We start from the raw sequence: 27,131 nt of genomic DNA, 5'->3' as shown, positions 1-27,131 counted from the left end.
GTCAGCGCTAGCCTCTGCGTCAGCGGTTGCCTCTGCGTTGGCGGTAGCCTCTGCATCGGCCTCTGCTTAGGCATTAGCCTCTGCATTGGCCTCTGCGTTTGCATTGACCTCTGCGACAGCGTTGTTGCCCTCGGCGGCGTCTGGTTCAGCATTGGGAACAGGTGCAGTGGCAGGTGTGCCGATTGGTGTGTAGAAGAATTGGTCAAGGAACGCTTCAACATTGTCAATTTCCACAACCCCCTCCCCCTCCTCCTGTTCTTCGGCATCCTGTTCAGGCATGTCCTCCTGAAGATCAGGAGCTACTGCCGCTACTTCAGCCCCCCACTCCTCCTCGGAGGCAATGCTACTGCCTCCTGAATATCCTCTGCGGAAGGCGGTGATTCTACCTCCCACTCAGCAATATTTACCTCGGGCGGTGGTGGTGGTGAAGGCGGCACAGGATCTACCACCACCATACGCGGTGAAGGGTGAACCACCATGACAGGCCATTGGCGGCGGTGATCATCCTCCTCTAGTGGGCGACGGCGGCGTACTGCAAGCTGTGCATGCTCGTCATCCTCGTCGCTGCTGCTGCTGCTGCTGGATGAAGTGAAAATACGAGACATCTCACAAAATAATAATAATAGAGGCACACACGCACGTAAAACAGTTCTGTCACCAACACTGCCACTTAGCAGAATAAAGTCTACATCCTATGAAAAAGCTCAACTTTCAAGCCCACCTCCCCCCGCTCAGTATGAACCGGATTTATGTGGGACTGTGATGAAAATTTACAGCACTATCAATATCCTGTTTAAATAAGGCGAAGAAGAAGAAGAAGAGAAAAGAAGAAGAAGAAGAAGAAGAAGAGAAGAAGAAGAAGAAGAAGAAAGAAGAAGAAGAAGAAGAAGAAGAAGAGAGAAGAAGAAGAAAGAAGAAGAAGAGAAGAAGGAGAAGAAGAAGAAGAAGAAGTATAAGAACAGAGAAGAAGAAGAAGAAGAAGAAGAAGAAGTATAAGAACAGAGAAGAAGAAGAAGAAGAAGTATAAGAACAGAGAAGAAGAAGAAGAAGAAAAAGAAGTATAAGAACAGAGAAGAAGAAGAAGAAGAAGAAGAAGAAGACGAACTAAAAAACATAATGAGAACACCAGGAGTAAATTTCTCTTCTTGTTTGTTTTGACGAAAACTGTTATTTATTCTACACTTGTCGTTTTCACTCTCACTCTATTTGTTATACGATTATTAGAATGAGCTAACAAATAATATTAGTTGAATGACATTATGGAAGAGGAATAATGGAAAGAGATATATAACCTATAGGAAAATTTCAATTCAAAAGGAAGAACCTGTGGATTACCGAATCTTGAATGATTTTGCGAGCTTTTGCTTCTTCCTTTATCACAAATATTAGGAAAACTATACATTTATGTCGACTCAGTGCATGTACAATCTGAGCTTTGTTCTCAGCTGAGCGTATGCTTGTCTCTCTCTCTCTCTCTATAAGCTGATGTGATCTGCTGCGTTTGAATTCAGTGTATACTGGTACCTTCTTTAATTCTGAAAAACAGAATAAGAACACCAGGAGTAAATTTCTCTTCTTGTTTGTTTTGGCGAAAACTGTTATTTATTCTACACTTGTCGTTTTCACTCTCACTCTATTTGTTATACGATTATTAGAATGAGCTAACAAATAATATTAGTTGAATGACATTATGGAAGAGGAATAATGGAAAGGGATATTCATCCTATAGGAAAATTTCAATTCAAAAGGAAGAACCTTCAGATTACCGAATCTTGAATGATTCAGTGAGCTTTTGCTTCTTCCTTTATCACAAATATTAGGAAAACTATACATTTATGTCGACTCAGTGCATGTACAATCTGAGCTTTGTTCTCAGCTGAGCGTATGCTTGTCTCTCTCTCTCTCTCTATAAGCTGATGTGATCTGCTGCGTTTGAATTCAGTGTATACTGGTACCTTCTTTAATTCTGAAAAACAGAATAAGAACACCAGGAGTAAATTTCTCTTCTTGTTTGTTTTGGCGAAAACTGTTATTTATTCTACACTTGTCGTTTTCACTCTCACTCTATTTGTTATACGATTATTAGAATGAGCTAACAAATAATATTAGTTGAATGACATTATGGAAGAGGAATAATGGAAAGGGATATTCATCCTATAGGAAAATTTCAATTCAAAAGGAAGAACCTTCAGATTACCGAATCTTGAATGATTCAGTGAGCTTTTGCTTCTTCCTTCATCAGAAATATTAGGAAAACTACACATTTATGTTGACTCAGTGCATGTGCAATCTGAGCTTAAATTCAACCTTGAATATGCAAGTATATTATCTGAAAGATTACAGAAGTCTTGTCATGATGCATAACAAATAGAGAGAAAACTTTTCTGTGTAGATTGTAAATATTACTAGTGGGAGTCTATGTTATTCTTACTCACAGCATATGCTCCAAAATCCACTCAACTTAAAAAAGAGATCCAACACTGAGTTGTTTTCCATCATGATTTCATGATCTGATAACATGAGAAGCAATCAGCAGAGTCAGAGTGGCGGATAAGAGGGAGGAGGAGGAGGAGGAAGAGGAGGAGGAGAAGGGGGTCACAGCAAATCAAAGGTTAGTTTTAGTTATTTGATGAAACTATTTGATAATCTATACTAATAGATCTGTTCACATTACAAGAGTTGGAAATTACTGATTCAGTTAATAGTTATGCACATTACTTGCATATTAACTTGTTGAATCACTGTTTGATTCTGTAATATGAAAGCAAGAAATAATAATACTCACTTTGAGATTCTGTTGATAATCCCGATGTGGTGAAGCTTTATTACTCTATTTTTTATTGCTAACTATATCGAAAATTTAATATTCCTTGCAATCAGATCAAATGAAATTGAAATCTAGAGATATATGACCATATTTGACTCTATGTACTGGTAAAACACAACAAGAAACTCTCTCTCTCTCTCTCATATGCAAGTGTAGTGAGAGACAACCTTGAAGATATGCTCCAATTCTTCTCTCAGTCAGACATTAACACGTTTTACTTCAGACAGCTTCCAAGGACAACATCAGCATCATGAATCTCTAAGATATAAGAACCCAATTCAACTTATACTGACAGATTAAAGTGAATCAATAACCGACTCATGGGAGAGAAGCAATCCCAGACTAGGATTGCTATAGATAAGAAACTCTTTTGTAGATGTGCTAAAACCCTATTACTCTTTAAGTTTCTCGTTCTAGAGTTAGTGGCAAGGATGTTTCAAATATTCTTTCCAAAGCTCCACCAATTCATGCTGATGCATAACAATATTAGCTACAGCTATTGAAAACTGCTTTTTTCATATCATATGAACTTCAAAAAAAATTTTTTTCCTTAGTCTATATTATGTAAATTCATTTATAATTTGCTGTATTGTATATAAGTGTAAAAAACCAGTATATATTGTAATCTACACGAATAAAGCACTCAATCAATCAATAGCTTTATTCTCAGATAAAAATATGCAAGTAGGGATTTCCGGTTTTTGTTAAGAAGTTTGATGAACTTCTATAGCAATGATTAAACCTTTCCTTGTCTGTATGACATCCCAAGTAATTGAAGCATTTAATTTGTTACAAAATTTGGTTCTCAAGCACTATCTCGGATCTAACTGGTGACTTTCCTTTAAACGCTATGAGCTTGAATTTTTCTTTCTTCATCATGTCAAAGTCCATACCAATCCTATTTGACATGAAAAGTGCAAATTGAACTTGGTCTTCTGTGTTTAACAGTATCGTCTGCATATGATAAAGAGTTTATACAAGACAAGCCGATCAGATGAAGCTCTACAGACTAATTGCTGAACCAATAATAGCCTTTGGAAGTGTATTTGCATGCAGCCGAGATGAGGTTCCTTCCAGCAGTTAAATGTTACACTAAGTTGGACTAGATAAGAAACGAAGTAATAAGAACCAAACTGAATGTAGAGTCTTTATTGCAAATATTGAAGGAAAGTAGAGAAGACTGTTCAGCCATCTTCTTTGTATACTATCAAATACACTTCTAATTCAATCTTGGCAGCAGGTGGGAGAAGAGATGAAATGGATATTGTAACATGCTAATCCTTGAATGATGATTTAGTGTTTGTCTAGCTCAAAATCGATATTTGAAATTGTGTTCTATATTAGAAAAGTTTTGTGTAAAAATGAATTGTGAAGAATCAAGAGCGTATAGTGTGCAGAAAACAAAATTTAAACGTGAAAACATTTGAATGTTGGTGAGTACCATTTATAAGTGTTTCTGAAATGGTTAGCCTATGGTTTTACTTCACAAAAATGAATGATATAGTGCGGTGCGCGTTCTGCAGTGTTGGTTGGTGTCTAATGATGCAATACGTGATCATCACCTAGCTGTAAACTATCTATTGGAAATGTAGCTATATCTAATGTAGATAGCAATCGAGATTACAACCTTAAATACGGTGTAATGCTAAAACGAGATAATGGAGAATGTACTGATATTGTTGGAATCACAGAGAAACTTCATATTTTAAAAATGCAACCAGCTGTTTACCTCAAATTCTCGAGTGCTCTGCTACATGGGTCCATTTCCATCAAACGAACTCAGTGAGGTAGGATTCATCTATACAGGAAAAAAGTGTGTTATCATTGTGAGGGAGGATTGAGACTGAAAGGGAGGAACAAGCTAAGTGGTTCAATAAGTGCAGCTATTTACAATTGAAGGTGTACAATATGCGATGATTTAAAATGTATATATAGAAAAAGCAGAGGAGAAGAAACAATTATCAGAAGCTAGAAATAATGAAAATGCACCGAAATTATCGAGTGATTCATCCAACTTAAATGTTTCATCGAAATCTGTGAAAAATATGTTTGATAAAAACACATAGTCATGTAGTGACTACAGCCTAATGCTTACTAAATGTGTTATCAGTACAACTTGTGCAGTCCTCTCCTAAAACAATCTCTGTTCTGAAAAGATTCTTTTTGTGTGTGTACGATAATATTTAACAAAACCAAACTTGCATGTTCTCACTCCTCTTAGATGTTGATTCAAATTTTTGGAAAAAACGCTTCAGCAATGTTTCAATGCAATCATTCTCCAGTGGTGATTATATCTTCCAAAAAGATTCACATCATCCCGAATAATTTTATCCCAAATAACGATTCTTGTTACTATTTGTAAGGACAAAAGTGAGAAGATTTTTTTTTTCTTCCTAATAAGTTGACTAATGAGATTCGAATGAAAACTGTAAGAGTTTACGATTTTTGTTAGACTAACAAATTCACTGATCTGAAATTAGTATAAATTGAGTAACTATTGTGAAACTAGTGTTTGTTCAGCTTAATTAATATTTGTGAATTGCTTAGAAAAATCTCGTGCGTCTAAATAAATGTATATATATTAAATATTTGATCCTAATCCTTACCTTGTTCTGGTGGTTAATCAAGAACTCAATGTCAGGAGAAGCTTGCTTCAAACAAACTGAGCAGTCAAGACAGCTCAACTGTTGGATAGATTCAGCAGCTATAATGTTTAATGGAAAATAGCTAGTTTTCTGAGGAAAGAAAAATAATATTCTGTCTGAGTGATTTATCATAGCTAGTAGATGATGTCATTAATTGAACAATTAGTCAACAATATAAAATTAATATTGAAGAATTATCTTGATGAAAGTGAACTCTCACTCTGTAGAATAGAATGATGCGCTGCATGAACTCAAGTAGAATTATGTGGTATGCATATGCTCACCTCAACTTATTGTATCTTTCCGCAAGTGAAAATACCCTAGTGTTAGCAACAATCAATTTTTATCAGTGTGCAAGGGAGATAATCATCTGGAGAATAGTATTTGTTCTTCTCTTTATGATATGCTATTACTTTTCCATATTGCTTCGAAAAAATGTAAAAGAATATTGTTAAGTGAACTCTTGGACACGCACCTAGATATATTGCAGCGTTTAGCAGAAAAAGGATGGACAAATCTACAATGTTTAACTTTTGTGAGAGATTATGAAAAATTTGGTTCTTGGTTCAGTGAAGGATATAATCATATTGTTGTTTGTGATTTATATGGTACATCATATGATAAATTCTGGGGGAATGGTGATATCCCAGGGTCATGGAGATGTGAGTGTGCAATTCTTGAACAGTCTATCAATAGAATTAAGAAGGTTATCATGGAAAAAAATGCTCATTTAACAGAAGAACAATTAAATCAACTTATCTGGAATTTTTTACGAGATTCTGCAGACGAGACAGGGTTAGAACAGGATTGACAAAGAAAGATCAAAACATATAAGTGTATGTGTGCAATATTGTAAATAAATGAAATGCATCATCTTTGCTACTGTAATTCATTAGGTTGGTTAAATATTCAAATGTGTTATTTCATTGATGATAGAACAGATAAAAAACACTGACAAGATAAGATTCATGTTTGAACATGTGTGAAGGTCCTCTTACTTCCATGGTGAAGGAAGTTCAGTAATTTCTCGATAGAGCGCAAACTATATAAGTATTGCATTTTTCAAATTCTACTCTTTTGAGGTTTTAGCTTTGATCAGTTAACATCTACAATGTCTTCTGATTCTGAGAAGAAAACGCGGTCTATTGGGACACAGTGTAATCTTGACGTCGAGGAAGACTACTTCTACTATCACTCAAGATGTAGTACACCTAAACCACAGGAGGAGGAGGAGGAGGAGGAGGAGGAGGAGGAGGAGAACAGAGGACAAAGGAGGAGGAGAACGGAGGACAAAGGAGGATGATGGAGGAGGACAAAACAGCACAAGAGGAGGAAGAAACTCTCTCCTGTAAAAAATTCGCAACAGTTGACATGCATTGGTTCAAGGGGAATTTCAATCAGATTATTTTGAAAGAAATCGCGATTGTAAATAATGACTTAAATAGCTCTGTTGTGTTGCATTTCAAGTCGCCATTTGCAAAGTCAGAATTGAATGATAAATTGTGTAAGCAAGCAACATGGGCAGAGAACAATTATCACAAAATACGCTGGGAAGATGGTCATTTTATTTACACAGACGAATTATTGATATCTTATCTTCAAGGATATGATAAAATCTACACAAAAGGTACAGAGAAAGCAAAGTTTCTTAGAAGGTTACTCAAAAACGTATGTTGTTTACCGGATGGAATTGAGAAACCAAATTTCAACTACTTTAGATGTTCATGGTGTTATAATGCCTGTGAAATTCATCATCGCAATCCGAGGGGCCGATGTGCCCCCTTCACGGCTCTTCATTATAATTCATTGATAATGAAAAATATGGACTCATCTCCAAATTTCATGTGCAAAAACAATAGAATGCTTAGCATGAAAAAATGTCAATTCTATTCAAATACAGAAAAAACTTTGCAAGATATGGCTTTTTCTATAACGGACAAGAAATTCAATGTGTTTATTGTATGCAAGCATTGGAATATCATACTGCTCGTGTATGTTGCATTGGTGGGAAGGGGCAGGAACCATTTAATTTCTCTATATTAGTACCGACATATGTATAGTTTCTTCATTTGCTCATCATGGACCCGTGCAAGCGGATGCAAGCTGATAGTGAATTGGAAATGAGGTTAGAACAGTGTATTGATTGGCATGATGCTTGTAAAAATCATCATTTGGTGAAACAACTAAAAGACATTTTCTTAAACACAGTGAATTTGAATGATATACATGATTATCATTGCTATTATCGATCACATAAACTGTCTGTGGCTCATCATCAAAGAGAAAATGTTGAATAATTGTAGTGAATACGGTAAATAAATTTCAAGTGTATACATGAATGATTCCTCATTCCAATAAACCTTCAATATTCTTACTTCTAAGTATCCACTAAGCGATTACAAGTGTACATGTGTACCTGCTGTGAACTAAGCAGAACTCTCGAGTTGTCAGACGAGGAAAGTTTCAATCATTGCTATAGAATTTCATCAAACTTCTTAACAAAAACAGAAAATCCTTACTTGCATATTTTTATCTGAGAATAAAAATCACAGCTGTTGTAGCTATGGTGAAAGTGATATTTTCGAGCTCAAAATTTAAGTGATTTTATTCTATATTTTGTGAATATTTGAAGTTTGGTTTTTGTTTAAACGGAAGTTTCATTATCAATTTATCTCAATTTAAAATACTCTGTTTCATTCTGATTCATAGTTTCAGATTGAAGATTTGGTGTTGAAATTTAAGTGAACATAACCTACATAATATTTGGACGATTTGTGACAAAATCAGGAAATTGAAGAAGTTTGGGGCAATAGCCTGTTTTTTCTTTTCTGACTATTGTATTGTTTGCTCTATCTAATAAATAAATAAATAAATAAATGAAGCTGGTGAGAGATTGATTGATTGCTTTATTCGTGTGGATTACAATATATACTGGTTTTTTACACTTATATACAATACAGCAAATTATAAATGAATTTACATAATATAGACTGAGAAATTTTTTTTTTTTGAAGTGCATATGATATGAAAAAAAGCAATTGTCAATAGCTGTAGCTAATATTGTTATGCATCTACATGAATTGGTGGAGCTTTGAAAAGAATATTTGAAACATTCTTGCCACAACCTCTAGAACAAGAAACTTAAAGAGTAATAGGGTTTTAGCACATCTACAAAAGAGTTTCTTATCTATTGTAGTCTGGGATTGATTCACTTTAATCTGTCAATATAAGTTGAATTGGGTTCTTATATATTAGAGATTCATGATGCTGATGTTATCCTTTTAAGCTGTCTGAAGTAAGATGTGCTAATGTCTGACTGAGAGGAGAATTGACTGAGAGGAGATATTCCCAAGGTTGTCTCTCACTACACTTAGATTAGTAGATTATCAACAGAATTTTAAAGTGAGTATTATTATTTCTTGCTTTCATATTACAGAATCAAACAGTGATTCAACAAATTAATATGCAAGTAATGTACATAACTATTAACTGGATCAGCAGTAATTTCCAACTCTTGTAATGTGAACAGATCTATTAGTATGATTTATCAAATGGTTTCATCAAATAACTAACACTAACCTTTGATTTGCTGTGGATGCGATAGTCGCTGTCCACTCCTGTCAGGTTCTGGGTGTGTCGGAGGACTAAGGTGGCGCTTACCCAAAACTTTACTATCAATCATTAAACAAGAAATCATTCAAAACATCAATAATATTTTGCTTCAAAGGCAATCAATATTCATAAGTAAACAGCATCTATGGCAATCAACATTATTAATCATTATTTTGCATCTATGGCAATCAACATTATTAATCAACACAAAAAATATTATCTCATTACTGCCTCTCTAAGTCATAACCTCTGTTATTCCTTCTTTAGGCAATAATGGGTTTCCATCTCAAAAAACAATCACATACCAGCAAAATTCTAATCAACAAACCCCACTAAAAATTCTACATACACTCCAGCATCCATTTCAAACGATAATCAATCATATCAAAATTTATATAACAAACAGTTTTTAAAAAAAAATTTAGAAAAAGACATCAATTACAAAAACTCTAGAGAAATTTTAACCTTTAACTCATTTCAATTAATAATATAACAAAACGTTTTTATTCAATGAAAACATTATTCAAGTTAACTTTCATTAATACATCTCATATATATGGCTACACAATTCATTAATACTTTCAAATTTTAAAGTTTATTTATTATAACAAAAGAATTTATACATAAGAATAGATTTCAGCATGTTCTAAATTGAACCATTTATTTTTTAAATAATTTCATAATTTGAAGACTGTATAATAAATACAAACATTTCAAGATTACCATACAAAGATGATCAAGATGGATAATGGGTAAATAAGTTCCCTAAAAAATACAAACAAGAGAAAAAGAAAATTGGGTAAATAAATTTCCTAAATAATACAAAGAAGAAAAAGATTAATTAGAGCCTATCCTACATGTCAGTACTGAACTTTCATAAGGAAGTATATTTAATAAAATATACTGAAAATAAGAAAATGGGACATAATTTGCTCTGAAAAACCTAATTACCTAATATGATACCTAAAAAAAATAGACATAATTAAAATATGTAATACATGATGAAAAAATATACCGCAAGCAAACAATTATCTACACTACAATGGATAGATTTTAGAAAAGTTAAGTTTTATCAACAATTTAAAGATTAAGAAAATAAGCTACTATTTTAACTTCCAAAATTATTTCAGAAAAAATACAAATTTAAATGACTATGGACAAGATTGCTTAAGATATGCATCATAGAAGAATTTTACTGAACATTACACAAAGACAGGAAAGAATCGAAATTTGAAAAGATTAAGGGCCAAGAAAAATAGGCTACAGGAAAGAAAAAAAGACACAATTATGGACTCTTACCATACACTGCATAGCGATTATGCTATTCTGAATCCCGGCATAACACAGAATTCCTAATCATTGTGTGCTGGGGAATACCCTTTCATCATGTGATTCACTGTCATCATCTTGTAAATAAGCAACTTGAAACAACCTTTGAATACTAACACATCAATGGTGACTTTGTGTTTTGTTTTCTTCAAGAACATGATTTTATTCATGGGTTCATTTGTCTCAACAAAGCCATTTTGCTTACAAAAGTTAGTCATGTTTACTAAATAATGCTTTGCATACACCTCTTCAATTTTCAGTTGAAAGTTGAATTTATCAACTTGATTCAAAGCAAGATTCATTTTGTTTACATTGTTCCTAACCTCTACAGAAACCTGTCTCATGTAATCATTCACTTTGTTTATAGTTTTCTTAACCTTCAATGTAGCAATATTACTTTCATGATAGTTGACTTTCAGTGAAGACAACTCCCTACCTACTTCTTTACTCAATTCTACTATCTCATTAGGGTTGACTTTTTCAACAACAGTAACTAGGCCTACATTGTCAGAAACTTGAATGAGTTGATCTTGTATCTTAACACTACTATTATCATGCTTCAATTTGTTTTCATCTTTATGATTTTTAATGAATGTCTCATGTGCATCTTTCAATAGAAGGTTTATACTAACCTGCTCTAGTCTTATGCTAGCAAATTCTTGCTTCATATCATCAAACCTAGCATTTGCTCATCAAACTTTTGTGTTAAGAATGCTATAAGATTCAGATCATTTTTAATGTTTGCCATTTTGTAATATGCACTGATATCTATTCATTGAAACTTGATCTCTCTTGAACCGACCTCCCATTCAGCAGTATACCATTCATAACCTATCAAGATATCTATCCTACTAATAATTTTTATAACCAGGGATTTCATGGTGTACCATTTGGGACATATTTATTTTGTAATTCGGTCCCACCACAGGAGTAACATTTGCCATGCTACCAATTTCTCCTGAATCGGTTGGATAGCATTTCACACCTATTAACCTAAGGATAGTTATCGGCTCCAATGTAATAGATTCTTGATAAACTATGAATGGATCTATCGCCTATGAATGAGAAATCCAGTTTTTAGAGCAAATGAACTTATAATCTTCAGAAGAATTTTGGCAATATACTGTACACAAAGAACAATATCTCACACTCAAGCATCTAAAGTCACTACGAGCTAAATACTTATCCAGTTTATATAGTTGAAAACACAATGGCTATAGGCTTGTGTACACACAAATCAATTATAGACAAAATAGAACACTATAAACTGTTCAAAACTCAATTTAAAACATTAATAATTCACTTAAACAGAAAAATATTCAGAGAGCACAAATTACAACACACATAGCCAGCCATATTTTTAGAGAGAAGAAGGAAGCCTAGCTACAAGGAACAGAGCAGAGCTTTGTAGACACTTCAAAACAGTATCGACGTTACGGACACGTCACCAAAAAATTATAAATTACAAGTTTAGAATTCTCATTTTATATTAAATTTGTTCTCAATAAAACTTTATTTTGAAACTGTTATTTTAAATTTTATATATCATCTCTATATTATCTGTTAATTTTGTTAACTCTGTTTACAGAGTTTGTTTTTTCAGTGATACCATTGAACATGCAACACAATCATTTACGATAAATTCTCAGTCAAAAAGTTGTCCGTATATCGATGACTCTGATATTTACTATAAAGTTTTATAGATCTCGAATTGAAGATTCGATTCCAATCGAGAAAAAATGTAATATTACAAATACCCCCCTCTTGACATAAAAAATTTTACTATTTGAAAATTTGCAGAAAAAAATTACATGGACTCAAATGGAAAATTTTGAATTGTAAATTCGAGAACAGTAACAGTTTTTCTATAAAAACATTACATGTTGTCCTATAATATTGAAAATTATTATAAAAATTCATCAATAGCATTTGTTATATGTTTCCAAACAATATTTCAAAGTATAGAGTATCAAAATTACTTTTGCTTTAGCTTTATAATTTAAAGGAAAATATCTCAACAGAAAGTTCAATATATAAAGAATAGTTTTTTGAAATTGCACATAAATTTAATAGATAGAAAAATTCAATTTTTTATTGCATAAAAGAAATTTAGTATGTTGAATAAAAAAAATTATTATTATTATTTATTTTTTTTAAATGAATTGATGAATTGTTACATTTAATTTTCACATAAAATTTCAATAAATCAAAAAATGTTCATTTCTTTCACTATTGACACGGTTGATTTTATCGATGCAAATTTTGGAAAACAGTCCATTAAGGCACTCAGTATGATTTTCAGTTAAGTGTGACTCCAGTGTGATGACGTTAGTGTTGGGCTGATCCGAATACTCGTAGTGTTGGGCTGATCTGGATGAACGTAGTGTTGGGCTGATACTTGTAGTCGACTGATGCATATCAAACTCGATACAGGTGACATCTCAGTTAGCATTGCCTCATGCTTGTAGTAGATGGCTGCATACCAAACTCGATACAGAGTCACGTAAATTTTGTATCATATTTGTAATTATACAATGTACATTTCAGGCTTGAAATGACAATGTAATTTGTTTTTCGGAAAAGAGATAGACGCTGCATACAGGATTAACTTAGGTGAGGATTAATTTAGGTAAGGTTTGGTTTTTTGATATTTTCAGTGTTCAAGGTTTAGAGTTCTGCATACAGAAATAATTTAGGAGAGGATTTTTTGAATCAATTCTTTCATGATACTGTGACTGTTATTCTGAATTCAAAGTTGCAAACGTGAACATGGATGGCAATTACCTCCAGGTAATGTGATAGTGTTGAAGTTTGAGATACAAGGTCAGCAATAAGCGTTGGCGTTGTCATTGGCGTATGCTTTGGTGTCGGCATTGGCATCGGCGTTGATATTGGCATTGGCATCAGCATTGGCGCAGGCATTGGCATCAGCGCAGACATCGGCGTAGATATTGTCATTGGCATCAGCACAGGCATCGGCGTAGTTATTGGCGTAGATATTAGTGTAGATATTGGCGTAGTTATTGGCATTGGTATTGGTGTAGGCATCAGCGTAGATAGTGGCGTAGTTATTGGTGTTGTTATTCAATTGATGAGTCACACTAGTTCGAAAATCACCCAAATGTTCTTAACACTCTTCATGGCGTTCACTTGTTGTCGATTTCGAGATTCACGTGATAATTATTTCAATGTTAATGTCTGTGCTGTACCTGTTATCTTAAAATACTTATAAACTAAAAGGAAAATTTTGATTAGGCTATCAATACAATCTAATACACATGAAAATTATTTTTAAGTATATAATCAATATAAAATTGAAATTTGTTAACATCTTATTATACAGTCAGCAATACATAAATTGTGAAATATGGAGATATCAATTACAAAATTTCACTAGAAAAAAAATAATTTCATTTCCATTTATTCATTGTTCAAATATTTTATAAAAAGCAAATTATTCAATATTATTAATCATCGTTTGTTGGATACTATAGTTTATTTCGACTTTTCAATGTTCTAAACACAAACTACATTTCATGACAAAACTTTAGGGGCGATGTCAGGATACACCACCGTCAAAGTCAGACACATCCATCCTAGCACTGAAAATCAGTCTTGTTTTGGCGGTGGCCACTTTTGTCGTTCTTGTGCTGAAAAAGAAGTGTCTTGTTTTGACGGGGCGAGTCCGATACTAATTTCTCTACCTGGAAAACAGTCTCTGGTTGTCGCTATCAGCTTTTGACGCTTCTGTCAGATAAGCTGGCAGAATAGCTTGGAAGTAAACTGGTTTCAATTTTCGAACAGACTGTACTTTCTTTGAAATATTCTTTTTAGAACTTAGTGTGACTAGAAGTGTGTGTGTGACCACCATTGGACAATACTCCTGCGTGACATTGTCTCTCATCTCAACCTTATTTAGTTCTATTGCTTCCTCTCTCATTCTCTCTCTCCACTCACTCACTCTCTCCCTCGATCGCCCTCTCTCTATCACTCCTGCGCCTTTCTCTCTCACTCTCTCTCTGTCTAACACTCACACACACACACTCTCTCTCTCTCTGTCTAACACTCTCTCTCTCTCTTTCTCTCTCTCTCTCTCTCTCTAACTCTCTCTCTTACCCGGTTGTGTGCTAATGCTCTCCTTTCTTCAAAACCCCTTAGGGTTTTGTTATTATTTTATACAATGCTTCAGAAATAATCAGCTACAACCTATCTTGAATTTGACTTTTCCATGCCCAGATTTGTAAATCTCTTTGTGTCAATAATATTCATTACTTTCAACTCTTGCTTGTAATATTGTGAATTCCCCCATTCCACCGAGTAGGATTGTATAATATAGTTGATGTAGCATCGTACTGGAGGGTTGATGGTTGAATTTGAGAGAGGGCCGGCCGTGCAAAAAAAACTAAAACTGCAATTCAATTAAATCCTCACTTCTTCACTTTCTCACTATAGGCCTATATCCCTCAGAACCACACTCTCTTGTGAAATACACAATCCCCTACACTGGAATAATTTGACTCCTTCAAGTTATGTGCTCCCAACTTGATAATACCGCCCGTTGTTCTCTCAATAATATTTGTTGAACGAGCGTTAGCAAGTTCTTACTTTTTACTCAAGTTCAAAGTTGTTGCCAGTCTGTGGGTTTGCTTGTTTGTTTGAATGCACTACAATAACTTTAGAAAGAGTTGATCGATCAGCTTCAAATTTTGAACACGCACTCTTCGAACCTTTTTACAGGTCAAGTTCGTTGAACAACAAAATATTTTACTCACTTCTTCATCCTTTTTCAGGATATAAAAGTAACATTGAAAGTACTGCATGAGACAAAATAACTTGCTCCTGTGTGTCTGCCTGACTATTATCCTTCAGTAGCATACGCGTAATATTAATGATACAAATTGTGATGGCAGTTGCTATGTCGTTGGTATTATTGATTTAACAAAATTTGAATTCTGATTCTGAATCATTCACCCATACGGAGAAACCTATGAGGTCCTATGGATTCACGTAGGCCTACAGCGTAATATTAATAGGAAAACAGCTTAATGTTCCTTTTCCAAAGATAATATAACAGTGGGCTCCACTGGGATTCTTATTCAAATTGAAAAAAAATTCTGTAGGTAGCTTCAAAATAATTTTTGTCTGCGATCTTCGTTCCGCCACATTGAATCAAAAATTTTCTATGGGAAGGTTTTAATACAAGATTCAAATAATAAAGAATTTCAAGAGACAATGAATGGTGGAAATCGCTCATAAATATATCAAACCGTTTCAAAGATATTCACATTTTAGTGTTGAAGTTTTTGTATATCTGTGATACAGAAATATTGCTCGCCTAGAACAGGATAGATTGATTATTCATCACATATTCTTATCATTATCGTTCCCTAGCAACCTATTTTAAGCGTTTATATAGTAGCTGCTGAGAGAGATTTATGTGATAGATATACCTGAATAATACTATCAAATACTATATTCGACTAAACAACGAGTGACCCAAATGAAGCGATTCAAATATAAAAAAAAAGAAAAATGGGAATGCGAAAAATATTATAATATTTGGAACTCCATAACTTATCATTTAATTAAGAGACATGTATGGGATTAATAATTTATTGAAAAACACTAATAATTTAGCAATATTGCACTAATAGTTTTAATTTTAGATGACTCTCTCCTGGATTATTGAGTTATGTGTTGGATATTCCTCAGTGATTGCTGCATCATCTGAGAAAACTCCGTAAAAGTGATCTCTGTTCGAAATCAACAGAATGCTCAAGTATAGACATTTAGAAGAATACAAACATTTCATTTATTGTTCATTGAAATCGACCACATCAGTATTATTTGCACGTGAATTACCGGTAGTGTATTGTTAATGTATTAGGATTTGAGAAGATAATATGAGCATCTTATTGGTTTTTCTCTCAATGATTGAAATGAATGGCTTAGTTGCTTTTATATAATAATGAAAATATCACAGTTTATTACATTCCAGTACAATTATCGTGTTTCACAATCCATTTCTAAGTAGAGCTCATAAGTATCGTAATCTTGCCATACAATTACCATACAATAATTGAAGTTGATTTCATTCAACTTCAGTGGTGCCATTTCACCAAACTGCTAAAGGGTGGGCAAAAACCAAGAGGTATTGGGGGGGGGAGGAATACCCCCAAAGGATAGAGGGACCTGGGGTTTTCCCCATAAATGTTACATTAGAAGATGTTATTATATGCTTCATTTTCTCCAATTTTATACAAATGTGGTTGAAGTATCAATACAAACATATACATTATTAGTTATTAAATTCAATCATGGAATATTTATTAGAAATATGGGTCTACAGAGAGGCCCTAGAGTAGGAATACACTGAAACAGATTTCTTAAAAATCATGGAAAAAGATAAATTTTTCTTTTACAATGACAATTTCTTTGGGGATCATATTCTAATTGGAAAATAACATTCAGTTAGGAAGCTGAAGATACATCAAGCTGTTCCCATAATTCTCAACAACCCTTTACATACATTTTTGATTGTCTGATTGTGCCCTTTCTTTTGCTTTCGCTGTGACATCTTGCAACTTGTTAATTCTCACATTGAAATTTATTCAATAAGTGTACCCATTCTGTATTCAAACTATACCACAGAGAAAAATATATTATTTATTACTCTGTACCCGTATCCATACTTTCAAGGCAATTTTGCTACATTGTTGATACTGTAGAAGGAATTATACTACTGCTGATAAAGAAAAGTATTAAATCATTAAGAGACTCTAAGGATTCGTGTAGATAGACCCGCATTTTCATTATTTATCTGATCCTTGAGGGGGGCCTAGGCCCCCTAGGCAGCTGATTATAAGTAAGAATTAATATTGCTATTTTCATAATACAGTACACCTGAAGAATTGGCAAAGTTTATGGTAAGGGGTGAGGAGGTACTCAGCTCTTCCAACTAACATCGGATTAGTTTTGTGGAGTCTACTATAACAGATGTTCCCATATGGATGTTACTAAAGACGTATTTATCATCGTATTCAATTCCTGTTTGTTAGTTTGTTTGTATGTCTGATGGAAATCGAAAACGGCTCTAACGATTTTGATTAAGTTTGAAATATAGTATATAGTTTGAAATATAGAGTTTGTGATACGAAAATCATCATTTGGATTAGGACTCATGTTTATGATAACTCAATGAGGGAACTTAAAAATGATTAGGTACGGTAATATTATTCATCAACCGAGTAGCAGCTGACTGAGAGAGTTTTCCGTCGTCAGTTGAAAACAGTTGATCAAGAGAGTTTTTCATCGTCAGTTGAAAACAGCTGATCGAGAGAGTTTGCCATTGTCAGTTGAAAACGAGACAGATGTGTTGAGTCACCAAGTTTGTTGACGTCATTTTTTTGAAGTTATTGCAAGATTCGAGAAAATAGGTGCAGAGAGCAGCCGAGTGACAGCAACGCAACGCAAATTTGAATTTGAAACATAATGATTGCGGTAATATTAATAAGGTAAATACTGAAGTAGTCAGTTTTAATATACCTGAGTAATTGAATTATAACAATTCATTCACTTCTAAATTTCCATCTCTATGTCTTTGTACTTTCAACTCTGTTTCTTTGATATTGTTATCTTCATAGACGTGAAGTAGATAGGGTGGGTGTCTTCCATGAGTAAAATGAAATGTCTATTTCCGACTTCTGCAGTTGAATACTTGTAGCTAGTAGTTCTGTGAACAGTAGACCTCGTACAGCATTTATGAAAAGATCTCATTGTCAATATGTCACCCCAATTAGCCCTTCGGACATCGGAAAAAAGAAACCGGTACCGTGACGAGAGATCGTAAGTGTTGAAACGGCCAATGACTGATTGGCGTTTATTGACGATGACAATATTACCTGTTATAAATAAAACCGAGAGCATTGCCAAGCTGTAATCATCAAAAGCTAATTTACAAACATGCCAACATACATATACAGACAAAAGCAAATCCCTTCGTTGAAACGTAGAAAAATCAATCATGAAAATATGTGAATCATCAAATCATGAAAAAAAAACATTTTCCCGCTATTTTGGGAAATGATAACTGTATATCTTCCAGTATTGAAAATTACATTCAAGTAGAGAAGGATTGGGAAAACTGACACACTTTTTTGCTCGAAATCCCCTCCCCCCTCTCGCCCTCGTCAATCCCTCCTCCCCTTCCCCCCGCCTGTAGGGCGGGGGGTGTTCTAAAAATAGATTTCCCCTTCCCCCTGTCCAGTGGAGGTGAGGGGGTGAGAGAGAGAGGGAGATATATCTTTCTCTCTCTTTCTAAAAATAGATTTCCCCTTCCCCCTGTCCAGTGGAGGTGAGGGGGATAGAGAGAGAGGGAGATATATCTTTCTCTCTCTTTCTAAAAATAGATTTCCCCTTCCCCCTGTCCAGTGGTGGTGAGGGGGGTAAGATATCTCTCTCTCTCTCTCTCTCTCCAGGTGAGGGAAAAAAAATTTCCCTTTTAGGAGGAAAAATTCCCTCTCTCTACTGTCAAATTAAAGTGAATCCATATTTCTACATCTAATGCTATGCTGACAGATTGAGGTGAATGATAGATGTGGGGAAAAAATCTCTTTGAGAGGGAAAAATTCTCTACTGTCAAATTAAAGTGAATTCATATTTCTACATCTAATGCCATACTGACAGATTGAAGTAAATGCATATTGCTATGATGCCAGACTCACTTTGAGAAATTCCTTTGGTGTCAAATTAAAGTGAATTCATATTTCTACATCTAATGCTATACTGACAGATTGAAGTGCATCCATTTCGCTCCAATGATATACTACGATGACAGGCTCAAGAGATAGAGATCTCCTTCTTTTACTCGTGTCATCTCTTTCCCGCACCCTTTCCGAAAGGAAAGGAGATAAGAATCAATTGAGAAATTCTCTCCCAGTATAGATGAGAGGGAAAAAATTCCCTTGCTGACAGATTAAAGTGAATCCATATTACTCTAATCCAAAGTGAGGTCAATGACTCTCTCTACATCTAATTGAATTGAGAAATTCTCTCTCATCTAATGCTATAAATCTCTACGTTCTTTTACATTTTTTATCTGCAATATCGTACAAGCATTTCCAAAGTTCATCGGAATTTTTAACAACAGATAATGACGAATCATTTGTACAATCATAATGTAGATGACCGCTGTCTAGAATATTGAGCAGTTCGAAAATCTCAGATAGAATCGAAAAGTGTACATTTTCTGTTTTTGTTAACGGTAAATCAACATCTTGACATCCTGTTGAAAATTTAATATTCTTCGCAATTGAATCAAATTCATTAAATGAAATTGACATCAAGAGACGAGATAATTTTTTGAATTTTGAAAAACCATAACACGGCATCTCGCAGATGTTTGACGTGACTCGAATGAGGGGGAAAGATTTCTAAATTGATGAGATGCACGTGTTATAGGCGCACGTGCACTAAAGATTACCCCACACGTGCTGTCTGGTCTAGCTCTAAGCAGCAACTAAACTAAAAAACGTGAATGGGATATCGGAATGAAAAATCATTTGAAGGCAGAAAACGTTTATTTACACATTTCACTACAACAATACATAACTTCATCTTCAATTCTAATTAGCTTATCTATACATAAATTATGAGGACGATAATAACATAGATAGTCTCTTATATCATTTAAATTCACCGTGCTTAGAAAAATGTCTTTCAATTGCTTCGCCAAACTATAATTTTCAGGAGTTGATTTCCTAATTGCACTTTCACACTCATCGTACCAATCAATACAGTTTTTTAACCTCACTTCCAATTCGTTGTCGGGAGCCAACCACTTTCTTGGATCCATGTTGTTGAGCGAATGAAGAAAACTAAGTGTAGGCAGGAACTATTATAGAGTAATTAAGTGGTCTTTCTTCATCAATTGACGATAGACAACATGTACGCGCTTTATGCAGCCTCAATGCATGCAGGCAATAAACACACTGTAGATCCTTTCCGTTGTAGAAGAATCCATAATGAGCAAAGTTTCTTTTCTGCGAATTCGTGTACATCGGAGCCATTTTCATACTTTGCATTCGATTGTTTTCGCACAAGAAATTATTTGTTTGATACATATTTTTAAACAACAATGAATTATAATGTTGAGCAGAGAATAACGCACAGCGAGAATGTGGTTTATTTTTATGAATGTTGCATGCAGCATAACACCATGAACTAGTGAAAAAGCTGAAATCAGGTTTTGGAAAATCCTCTGGTATGCATTGTACGTTGCTATGCAATCTTCTTAAAAACTTTGCTTTCTCAGTTCCTTTTGTGAAAATTTTCTCATAAGCTGCAAGGTAATCACGTATTAATGACTCACTGTATTCTAAATCTCCATCTTCCCATTTTATTTTATGATAGTGACGTTCTAACCATGTTACATCGTTTTACAATTTTGCACTCAATTCTGTCTTTGCAAATGGTGATTTGAAATGGAACACAATATAATTATTGAACTGATCAATTATGGCAAGTTCTTTCACAATAATTTGATTACAATCTTGTTTAAACTAGTGAAGATCAACTGTAGCAATTTTAGCACTCGCTTGACCTTCTTTCTCTTCGCGGGGTTTGTCTCTCCCCTCAGCGGCGGCGGCGGACTCCTCGAATCCTCCTTTGTCCTCCTCCACCTGCAGCGGCTTCGGTAATCCTTCGTCTCTCCCCTCCTCCTCCTCCACCTCCAGCGGCTTCGGTGTACTGCACCTTGCTTCATAATAGAAACTATCAAGATCGCACTGAATACCAATAGAGCGAGTTTGTGGCTTGTCCAAAATATCAGAACACAAAGAATAGGACATGTTGGCTGTTCAAAGGTGAAACTGATAATGGCTTACATTTGTCGCAGTACACACCTTATATAACCTGCAGTGATGCACTCTATCAACAAATTACTGAACTTCTTTCACCATACTCGTGAGCGGTGTGTATTCCATCACACGATCGCTAATTAAAACGCAATACGCGGAAGTATTTGCAGGTACTGCACTTTCAAATTCCATTTCAATACGAACATCTGTCGATGATTTCAAATGACTTGGTTGGTGTGAACAATCTACAACAATCAGCGGTGTTGATTCACAAAACGTTTAAAAGTTGATTTCTGTTCCGAGTTCACTATTGATTGAATGATTATAATACGACGGCGCAAAATCCAAGAACATCCGGTATAAAACCTCCTTCTTACCTAGCAGATTTTCATATGGATAATACTCACTGTTCAAATATACTTTAACATTGTAAATACCGCAGCTATCGAAATTAGATATTGATTTTTTAATTTTATTCTTACGATCAGTTTGAAATGCAATTATAACGTATTTTGGACTATCAAAACTCGATGTGGTACGAACTGCCCAAGAATGGTTAAGTGAATTTTGCAAATTTGGTAATTCACAAATTCCCAATGGCGGAAACCTAATTTCAGTGGAGTGTCAGCATCAAGCAGTCTCAAAAATTTCAGTCTTACATGATCTTCTAAAGTTATGTAGGGCATGCGCCATTGCAGTTTTGTAATTTTCACACTAACGTTTGTTCCACTTTGAGTCTCAACACAATTTAGATCTGTCGGTGACCTCAATAAGACGAGTTCCTGTTTCAAATTTAAAATTATTCTTTGAAAATCTTCAAAAAACGGGAGGATTAATTTCAGCGGAACACAGAAAGTGAATGTATTATCCGTTAGCTCATATCCTGCTCTGTCAAAACCAGCCAAGTGATATGTGTTTTTATCGAAAGTATTTTTCACCAATATAGCTTTAATTGTGGATGTTAATCCAATCAATCTTGATTTAGAAATTTGCTGACCTGCTAATTCATATCGTATTTCGTCAAAAAGGTTACCGATTACGTTACTGCTTAATTTATAGTCTGCTGCAACTGGTGCATCGGTTGGGGCTGTTCCCGGTTTTGTACAGTTAACTGTTCCCTCAATCAATATGAATGATTTACAAGGTAAAGAATAGACATCTAAAGAATTTATGCCAATACGTGCCTCGTCAGAGTTTTTTATTTCCTGTCCCGAATAAACTGTATGAGTGTGAAATTGGAATTTAGTAATATCATTATAAAACTGAAGGTCTGTCTCCACATCCAGAATTTCACTAATTGCTGCCGCTCCCCCGCCTAACATGTCGCCAATCGACTATAAAACCCAACTTTTCTAATATTCTCGCGCTTTTAGCCGACAAAGCACGTTTGTTTTTAGGTGTTGTCGCTATCGCGTTCCTTTCTCTAATGACTTGATTGGTCTTATTCGAACGTGGGTTGAAAATAAGATAACCCATTACTTTTCACGTATGTGCAACCTAATTGTAATTGTATCTCCGCGGAAATCAATAAACGATCCGTTCTGGTCCGTTACCTTTACATTAATAGTTTGAATTCGATGCGTATTCAAAGGTACATAAATAATCGGTGATGGTACTTCGTTTATCAAATAACCGCTAGGAACCTTTGGTAAAAATTCGTAGATTACATGTTTTTGTTTTCCCTCAGAGTAACTGCTGCAAGCTAAATTACACTCAACAAGAATACTGTCAACGCTTGATATGTTAACCAAATGTTTGGAATAATGCCATTTATTTGGCTGCAAAACAACATTATCAAAACCAAGTATCTTAGCAATCGAATCAGAACGTGTTAAATCAATGGCTTTATCAGAATGAATTTCAATCTTCATAGTATTTACGTTTGCATGTATAATAAGTTTATTCTTCTTGTCATCAATATTCAATTTATTCTTTAAAGATTTTATAATATCCTCAACTTCATATGCACCAGTATCCAACTCGATTAATCTATCACCATATTTGAAGCTGGAATTTGTTCCTTTGTTAATGTTTGCAATACTATTGTAACTGGAAAAATTAATCAATCCAATTTCCCATTCACGATTTTTATCCAATTCTATAATTTCTTGTAAATGTTCATAGAGATCACTTGTGTTAGATCGTAATGTAATAACCACCATCTTGTGTGTTCACCACAAACACTTAATTACAACTGATTTGCAAGAAACAATAATGTAAGATGACCACAAAAATCGCTATTTAATGGTTGCATATGCTCTACATTATAAAATATATTTACTCCATTTTCTTTTTTCCAATATTTGTCCAATTCGTATGGAGGTTGTAAATTTCCAATTGGATCAAAATACCAAACATTAGAACCAATTTTCTTATATGCTACCCAATGTGTGCCATCCTCACTTTCCCTTGCTAAATTCACAATGGCATTCTCGTTTTTTAGAATTTTTTTGGGTAATGCATCTAGCATATATATGCCTCTTAACCGAATCTGTAATAATTTCGACCAATCAATCAAATCATAATTACTCAATTCTCCTTCAATATTCATGTCTTCTTCTTCTTCTTCTTCCTACTCTTTTTCGTTGTTGTTCTACGTTTCTTAACTTGAGGGAATAAACTCACTCCATATGATGCTGGTGGGGGTGGGGGTAGAAGTCTGCCACCACTTTTAGGAAAAGGCTTCAAAAAATATCCTTTTCCTGCAATATGCTTTTTCAACTGAGCTATAGCTTTGCGTCTAATATCGTTACTATAAGTTCTCCTCTCATTCTTCTTCTTCTTCTTCTTTCTCAAAGTCCCACCAAACGCCGCTTTAGCTTTCATAACGTTTGTAACAAGATAGCTAAGTGCTTTCTCGGCAAGGGGTGTTTGAGGATTTTTGAAAATGTCCCATGCAGCGTTCGCTAGAGCGCTGTCAGCTACCGCCCGAGTTTTATTATCACTATTTTGAGTATAGGCTATATCGTGGGCCTTGCAAGCTTTATCTAACGAATTTATGCCTTGATCACCTCTCTTTAACCTTTCATTAACCTTCGTGCCCGGGCCACACCACTCGTATCCGGGAATATGATATTCTTCCCCCAGGTTATCAATTACCTTATTTAGAATAGTTGATGTTACATTACCTGCCAAACCTTTAAAAACTCTTGCTGCTGAACTCAAGATACCTTTACCCCGTTTCCTCAAACTCTGCTTTTTTCTCGAACTTTGCTTTTTTCTCCTACATACCATTTTTCATTACCTTTCAACTCAATGGTTGAACATTAACTGAGGTTAATTAATTAATCAATACATCAACTTGATTTGGTTTAATGTTCAACCAATGAGTTGGAAGTGAATTCATATTTCTACATCTAATGCTTTACTGTCAGATTGAAGTGATACATTGCTTGAATGATAAGAATATTATTCCAAATCTGAAAGGTGAATGTGATTTGAAAAGGGGGGAGGTGCGGCCACCCACATCTGTGGGAGCACGAGAAGGAGGGGGCGAGAAGCTGCCAGCGCTTACCTCTAGCGGTGAGTCTACTGAGCATGCTCACAACAAACTATAAAAGACGGGCTCACCTTATTTAAATTATCATTCACAACAGAGCAGCTGAAGCATTTCTTCTTCTTCTGTGTGATATTCATTACGAACTTATCAACAACAACAGGTAAGAATTGAAAACAATTTTTTATCAAATATGCACACATTTTATTGATCTATTCAACTATTCACATACATCTATACAATTCGTAACACATAAGTGTCCAAATTGTATACAGATATAAAAATTGTTAAGCTTTAACAATTTTTATATCTGTCCAATTTGGGCACTTATGTGTTACTATTAACACATAATTTTTACACGTTTCGTTGAAATGCCGAATTTTTCCCGCATCAATGCAGGAAGCGAATCTTTGAGGTAGATACACCTCGCATTTGCTTCCTGCATTGATTATTTTTAAAATTATACGTCGCCCGTGCTGGTTTGTGTGCTCCCTCGCCGCGACGATGCGGTATTGTTGATCCTCCTCTAACTCCCGCAATGGGACCCATGGCTTGGGTAGTGGTTTGTTAACGAGTTCTACAAAGTCCAATTCAGCCTCCTTTATTAAGGGTACGAGAGAGGAGTCCTCATCCAGCATACGTTTCTGTTGAAAAATATTTGATTAGTGTCTTATTTGTTTCAGATCTCTACATCAGATTATCATCGAATTCTCTGCATAAAGTGAGTAATATCATTGTTGCATGATCGAGTACTTTTAACAATAATATCTAAACAGTTCAAATAATATTTCCTTAGCATCAATTCGGTTCGTAATTTCCTTTGCATTCCAAGCACTTCAAATAATATTGGTAACAATGTTGCATGAGTGGCTACTTTAAATAATGATAATATCTAAGCAGTTCAAATAATATTTCCTTAGCATCAATTCGGTTCGTAATTTCCTTTACATTCCAAGCACTTCAAATAATATTAGTAACAATGTTGAATGAGTGGCTACTTTAAATAATAATAATATCTAAGCAGTTCAAATAATATTTCCTTAGCATCAATTCGGTTCGTAATTTCCTTTACATTCCAAGCACTTCAAATAATATTAGTAACAATGTTGAATGAGTGGCTACTTTAAATAATAATAATATCTAAGCAGTTCAAATAATATTTCCTTAGCATCAATTCGGTTCGTAATTTCCTTTACATTCCAAGCACTTCAAATAATATTGGTGACATTTATGCATGATTACCTACTTTAAATAATAATATCTAAGCAGTTCAAATAATATTTCCTTAGCATCAATTCGGTTTGTAATTTCCTTTGCATTCCAAGCGCTTCAAATAATATTGGTGACATTTATGCATGATTGAATACTTCAAACGATAATATCTCATAATACCATTTCTAATCAGTTCGAGGAAATATTGCTTGCATTCTAATCAGTTCAAATAATATTCAGATCAAATAATATTCATATCAAATAATCAAAGACTCGTATGTGCACAGATTTTTTAACAATCAATCACAGAAAAAAATCTGTGCATACACAAGTTAATAATATTTGTTGAAACTAACCTTTGATTGAGGGAGCACGCCATCCTCTTCGCCGCTGACTTCACCCTCCTCGAAGTCGAGTTTCCTCTTTGCCTGCCTCTGCCTGATGTTGTTTGACAGCGTCGTCAACACAGCACGCCGCGGCGCCCACGTAGCTGCTGGACGCAAGCGTTGGATGGGGCTGTCCGGAATCACCATCTCGCCCCCTGGTGATGTTGGACGGTGTGGAGCGGAGGCAGGAGCGGAGGCGGCAGCAGCAGCAGAAGAGCTGGCACAGGACTCAGCAGCTTTGCGCTGCCAGTAGTTTAGCACATGCTGCGGAGGCGGGCTATCTGGCAGGATAAAGGACGGTGAACTCATCTCGTGTGTGTGTGAAGTCTCTGTTGTCTCTGATGTAAATGGTAATTTTCCTCTCATCGCTTGTGTTTATATAGCATTCGTTTCTCTCTCTGTTGCAGACACGTGCGAGCGAGAGCGTGCCACAAGGCAAAAAAAATTCGAATTTCTCTCCCCCAACAACAACACGTGCTCCCAGATCGTTATCAGATTGTAAGTATACCACACACGATAATTTTTCGAATAGCATCCATGTGTTAGAAGACGAAAAAAAAAAAATCTCGACTAGAACTTAGCATGAGACATTGCTAGAAATCTCCAATAAAACCCATGATTCTAATTTTGTTAATCAATGTTAGATCCTTCAACATCAAAGTAAGAGCATCTCATTTTTCAAACATGAATCTTGTCAGCGTTTTCTATCATCAATATGACATTTTAATATTTTAACAGTAGCAAAGTTGTTGCATTTCATTTATTTAC

General features: G+C 34.8%; 1 protein-coding gene across 1 annotated transcript; it reads right to left on the bottom strand.

The window, feature by feature from the left end:
• Window positions 1–308: 308 nt before the first annotated feature.
• On the bottom strand, window positions 309–26,811 carry LOC120355124. Its single transcript, XM_039443445.1, has 3 exons — window positions 26,334–26,811; window positions 25,297–25,409; window positions 309–579 (listed from the first exon to the last, which is right to left on the bottom strand). Exons 1-3 carry the CDS (start codon window positions 26,727–26,729, stop codon window positions 309–311), a joined length of 780 nt encoding a protein of 259 aa, XP_039299379.1. The 5' UTR covers window positions 26,730–26,811.
• Window positions 26,812–27,131: the final 320 nt, after the last annotated feature.

The sequence above is a fragment of the Nilaparvata lugens genome, chromosome Y (genome assembly GCF_014356525.2).
Source record: "Nilaparvata lugens isolate BPH chromosome Y, ASM1435652v1, whole genome shotgun sequence".
Classification (NCBI taxonomy): domain Eukaryota; kingdom Metazoa; phylum Arthropoda; class Insecta; order Hemiptera; family Delphacidae; genus Nilaparvata; species Nilaparvata lugens.
This window is presented reverse-complemented; position numbering and strand designations above follow the sequence as displayed.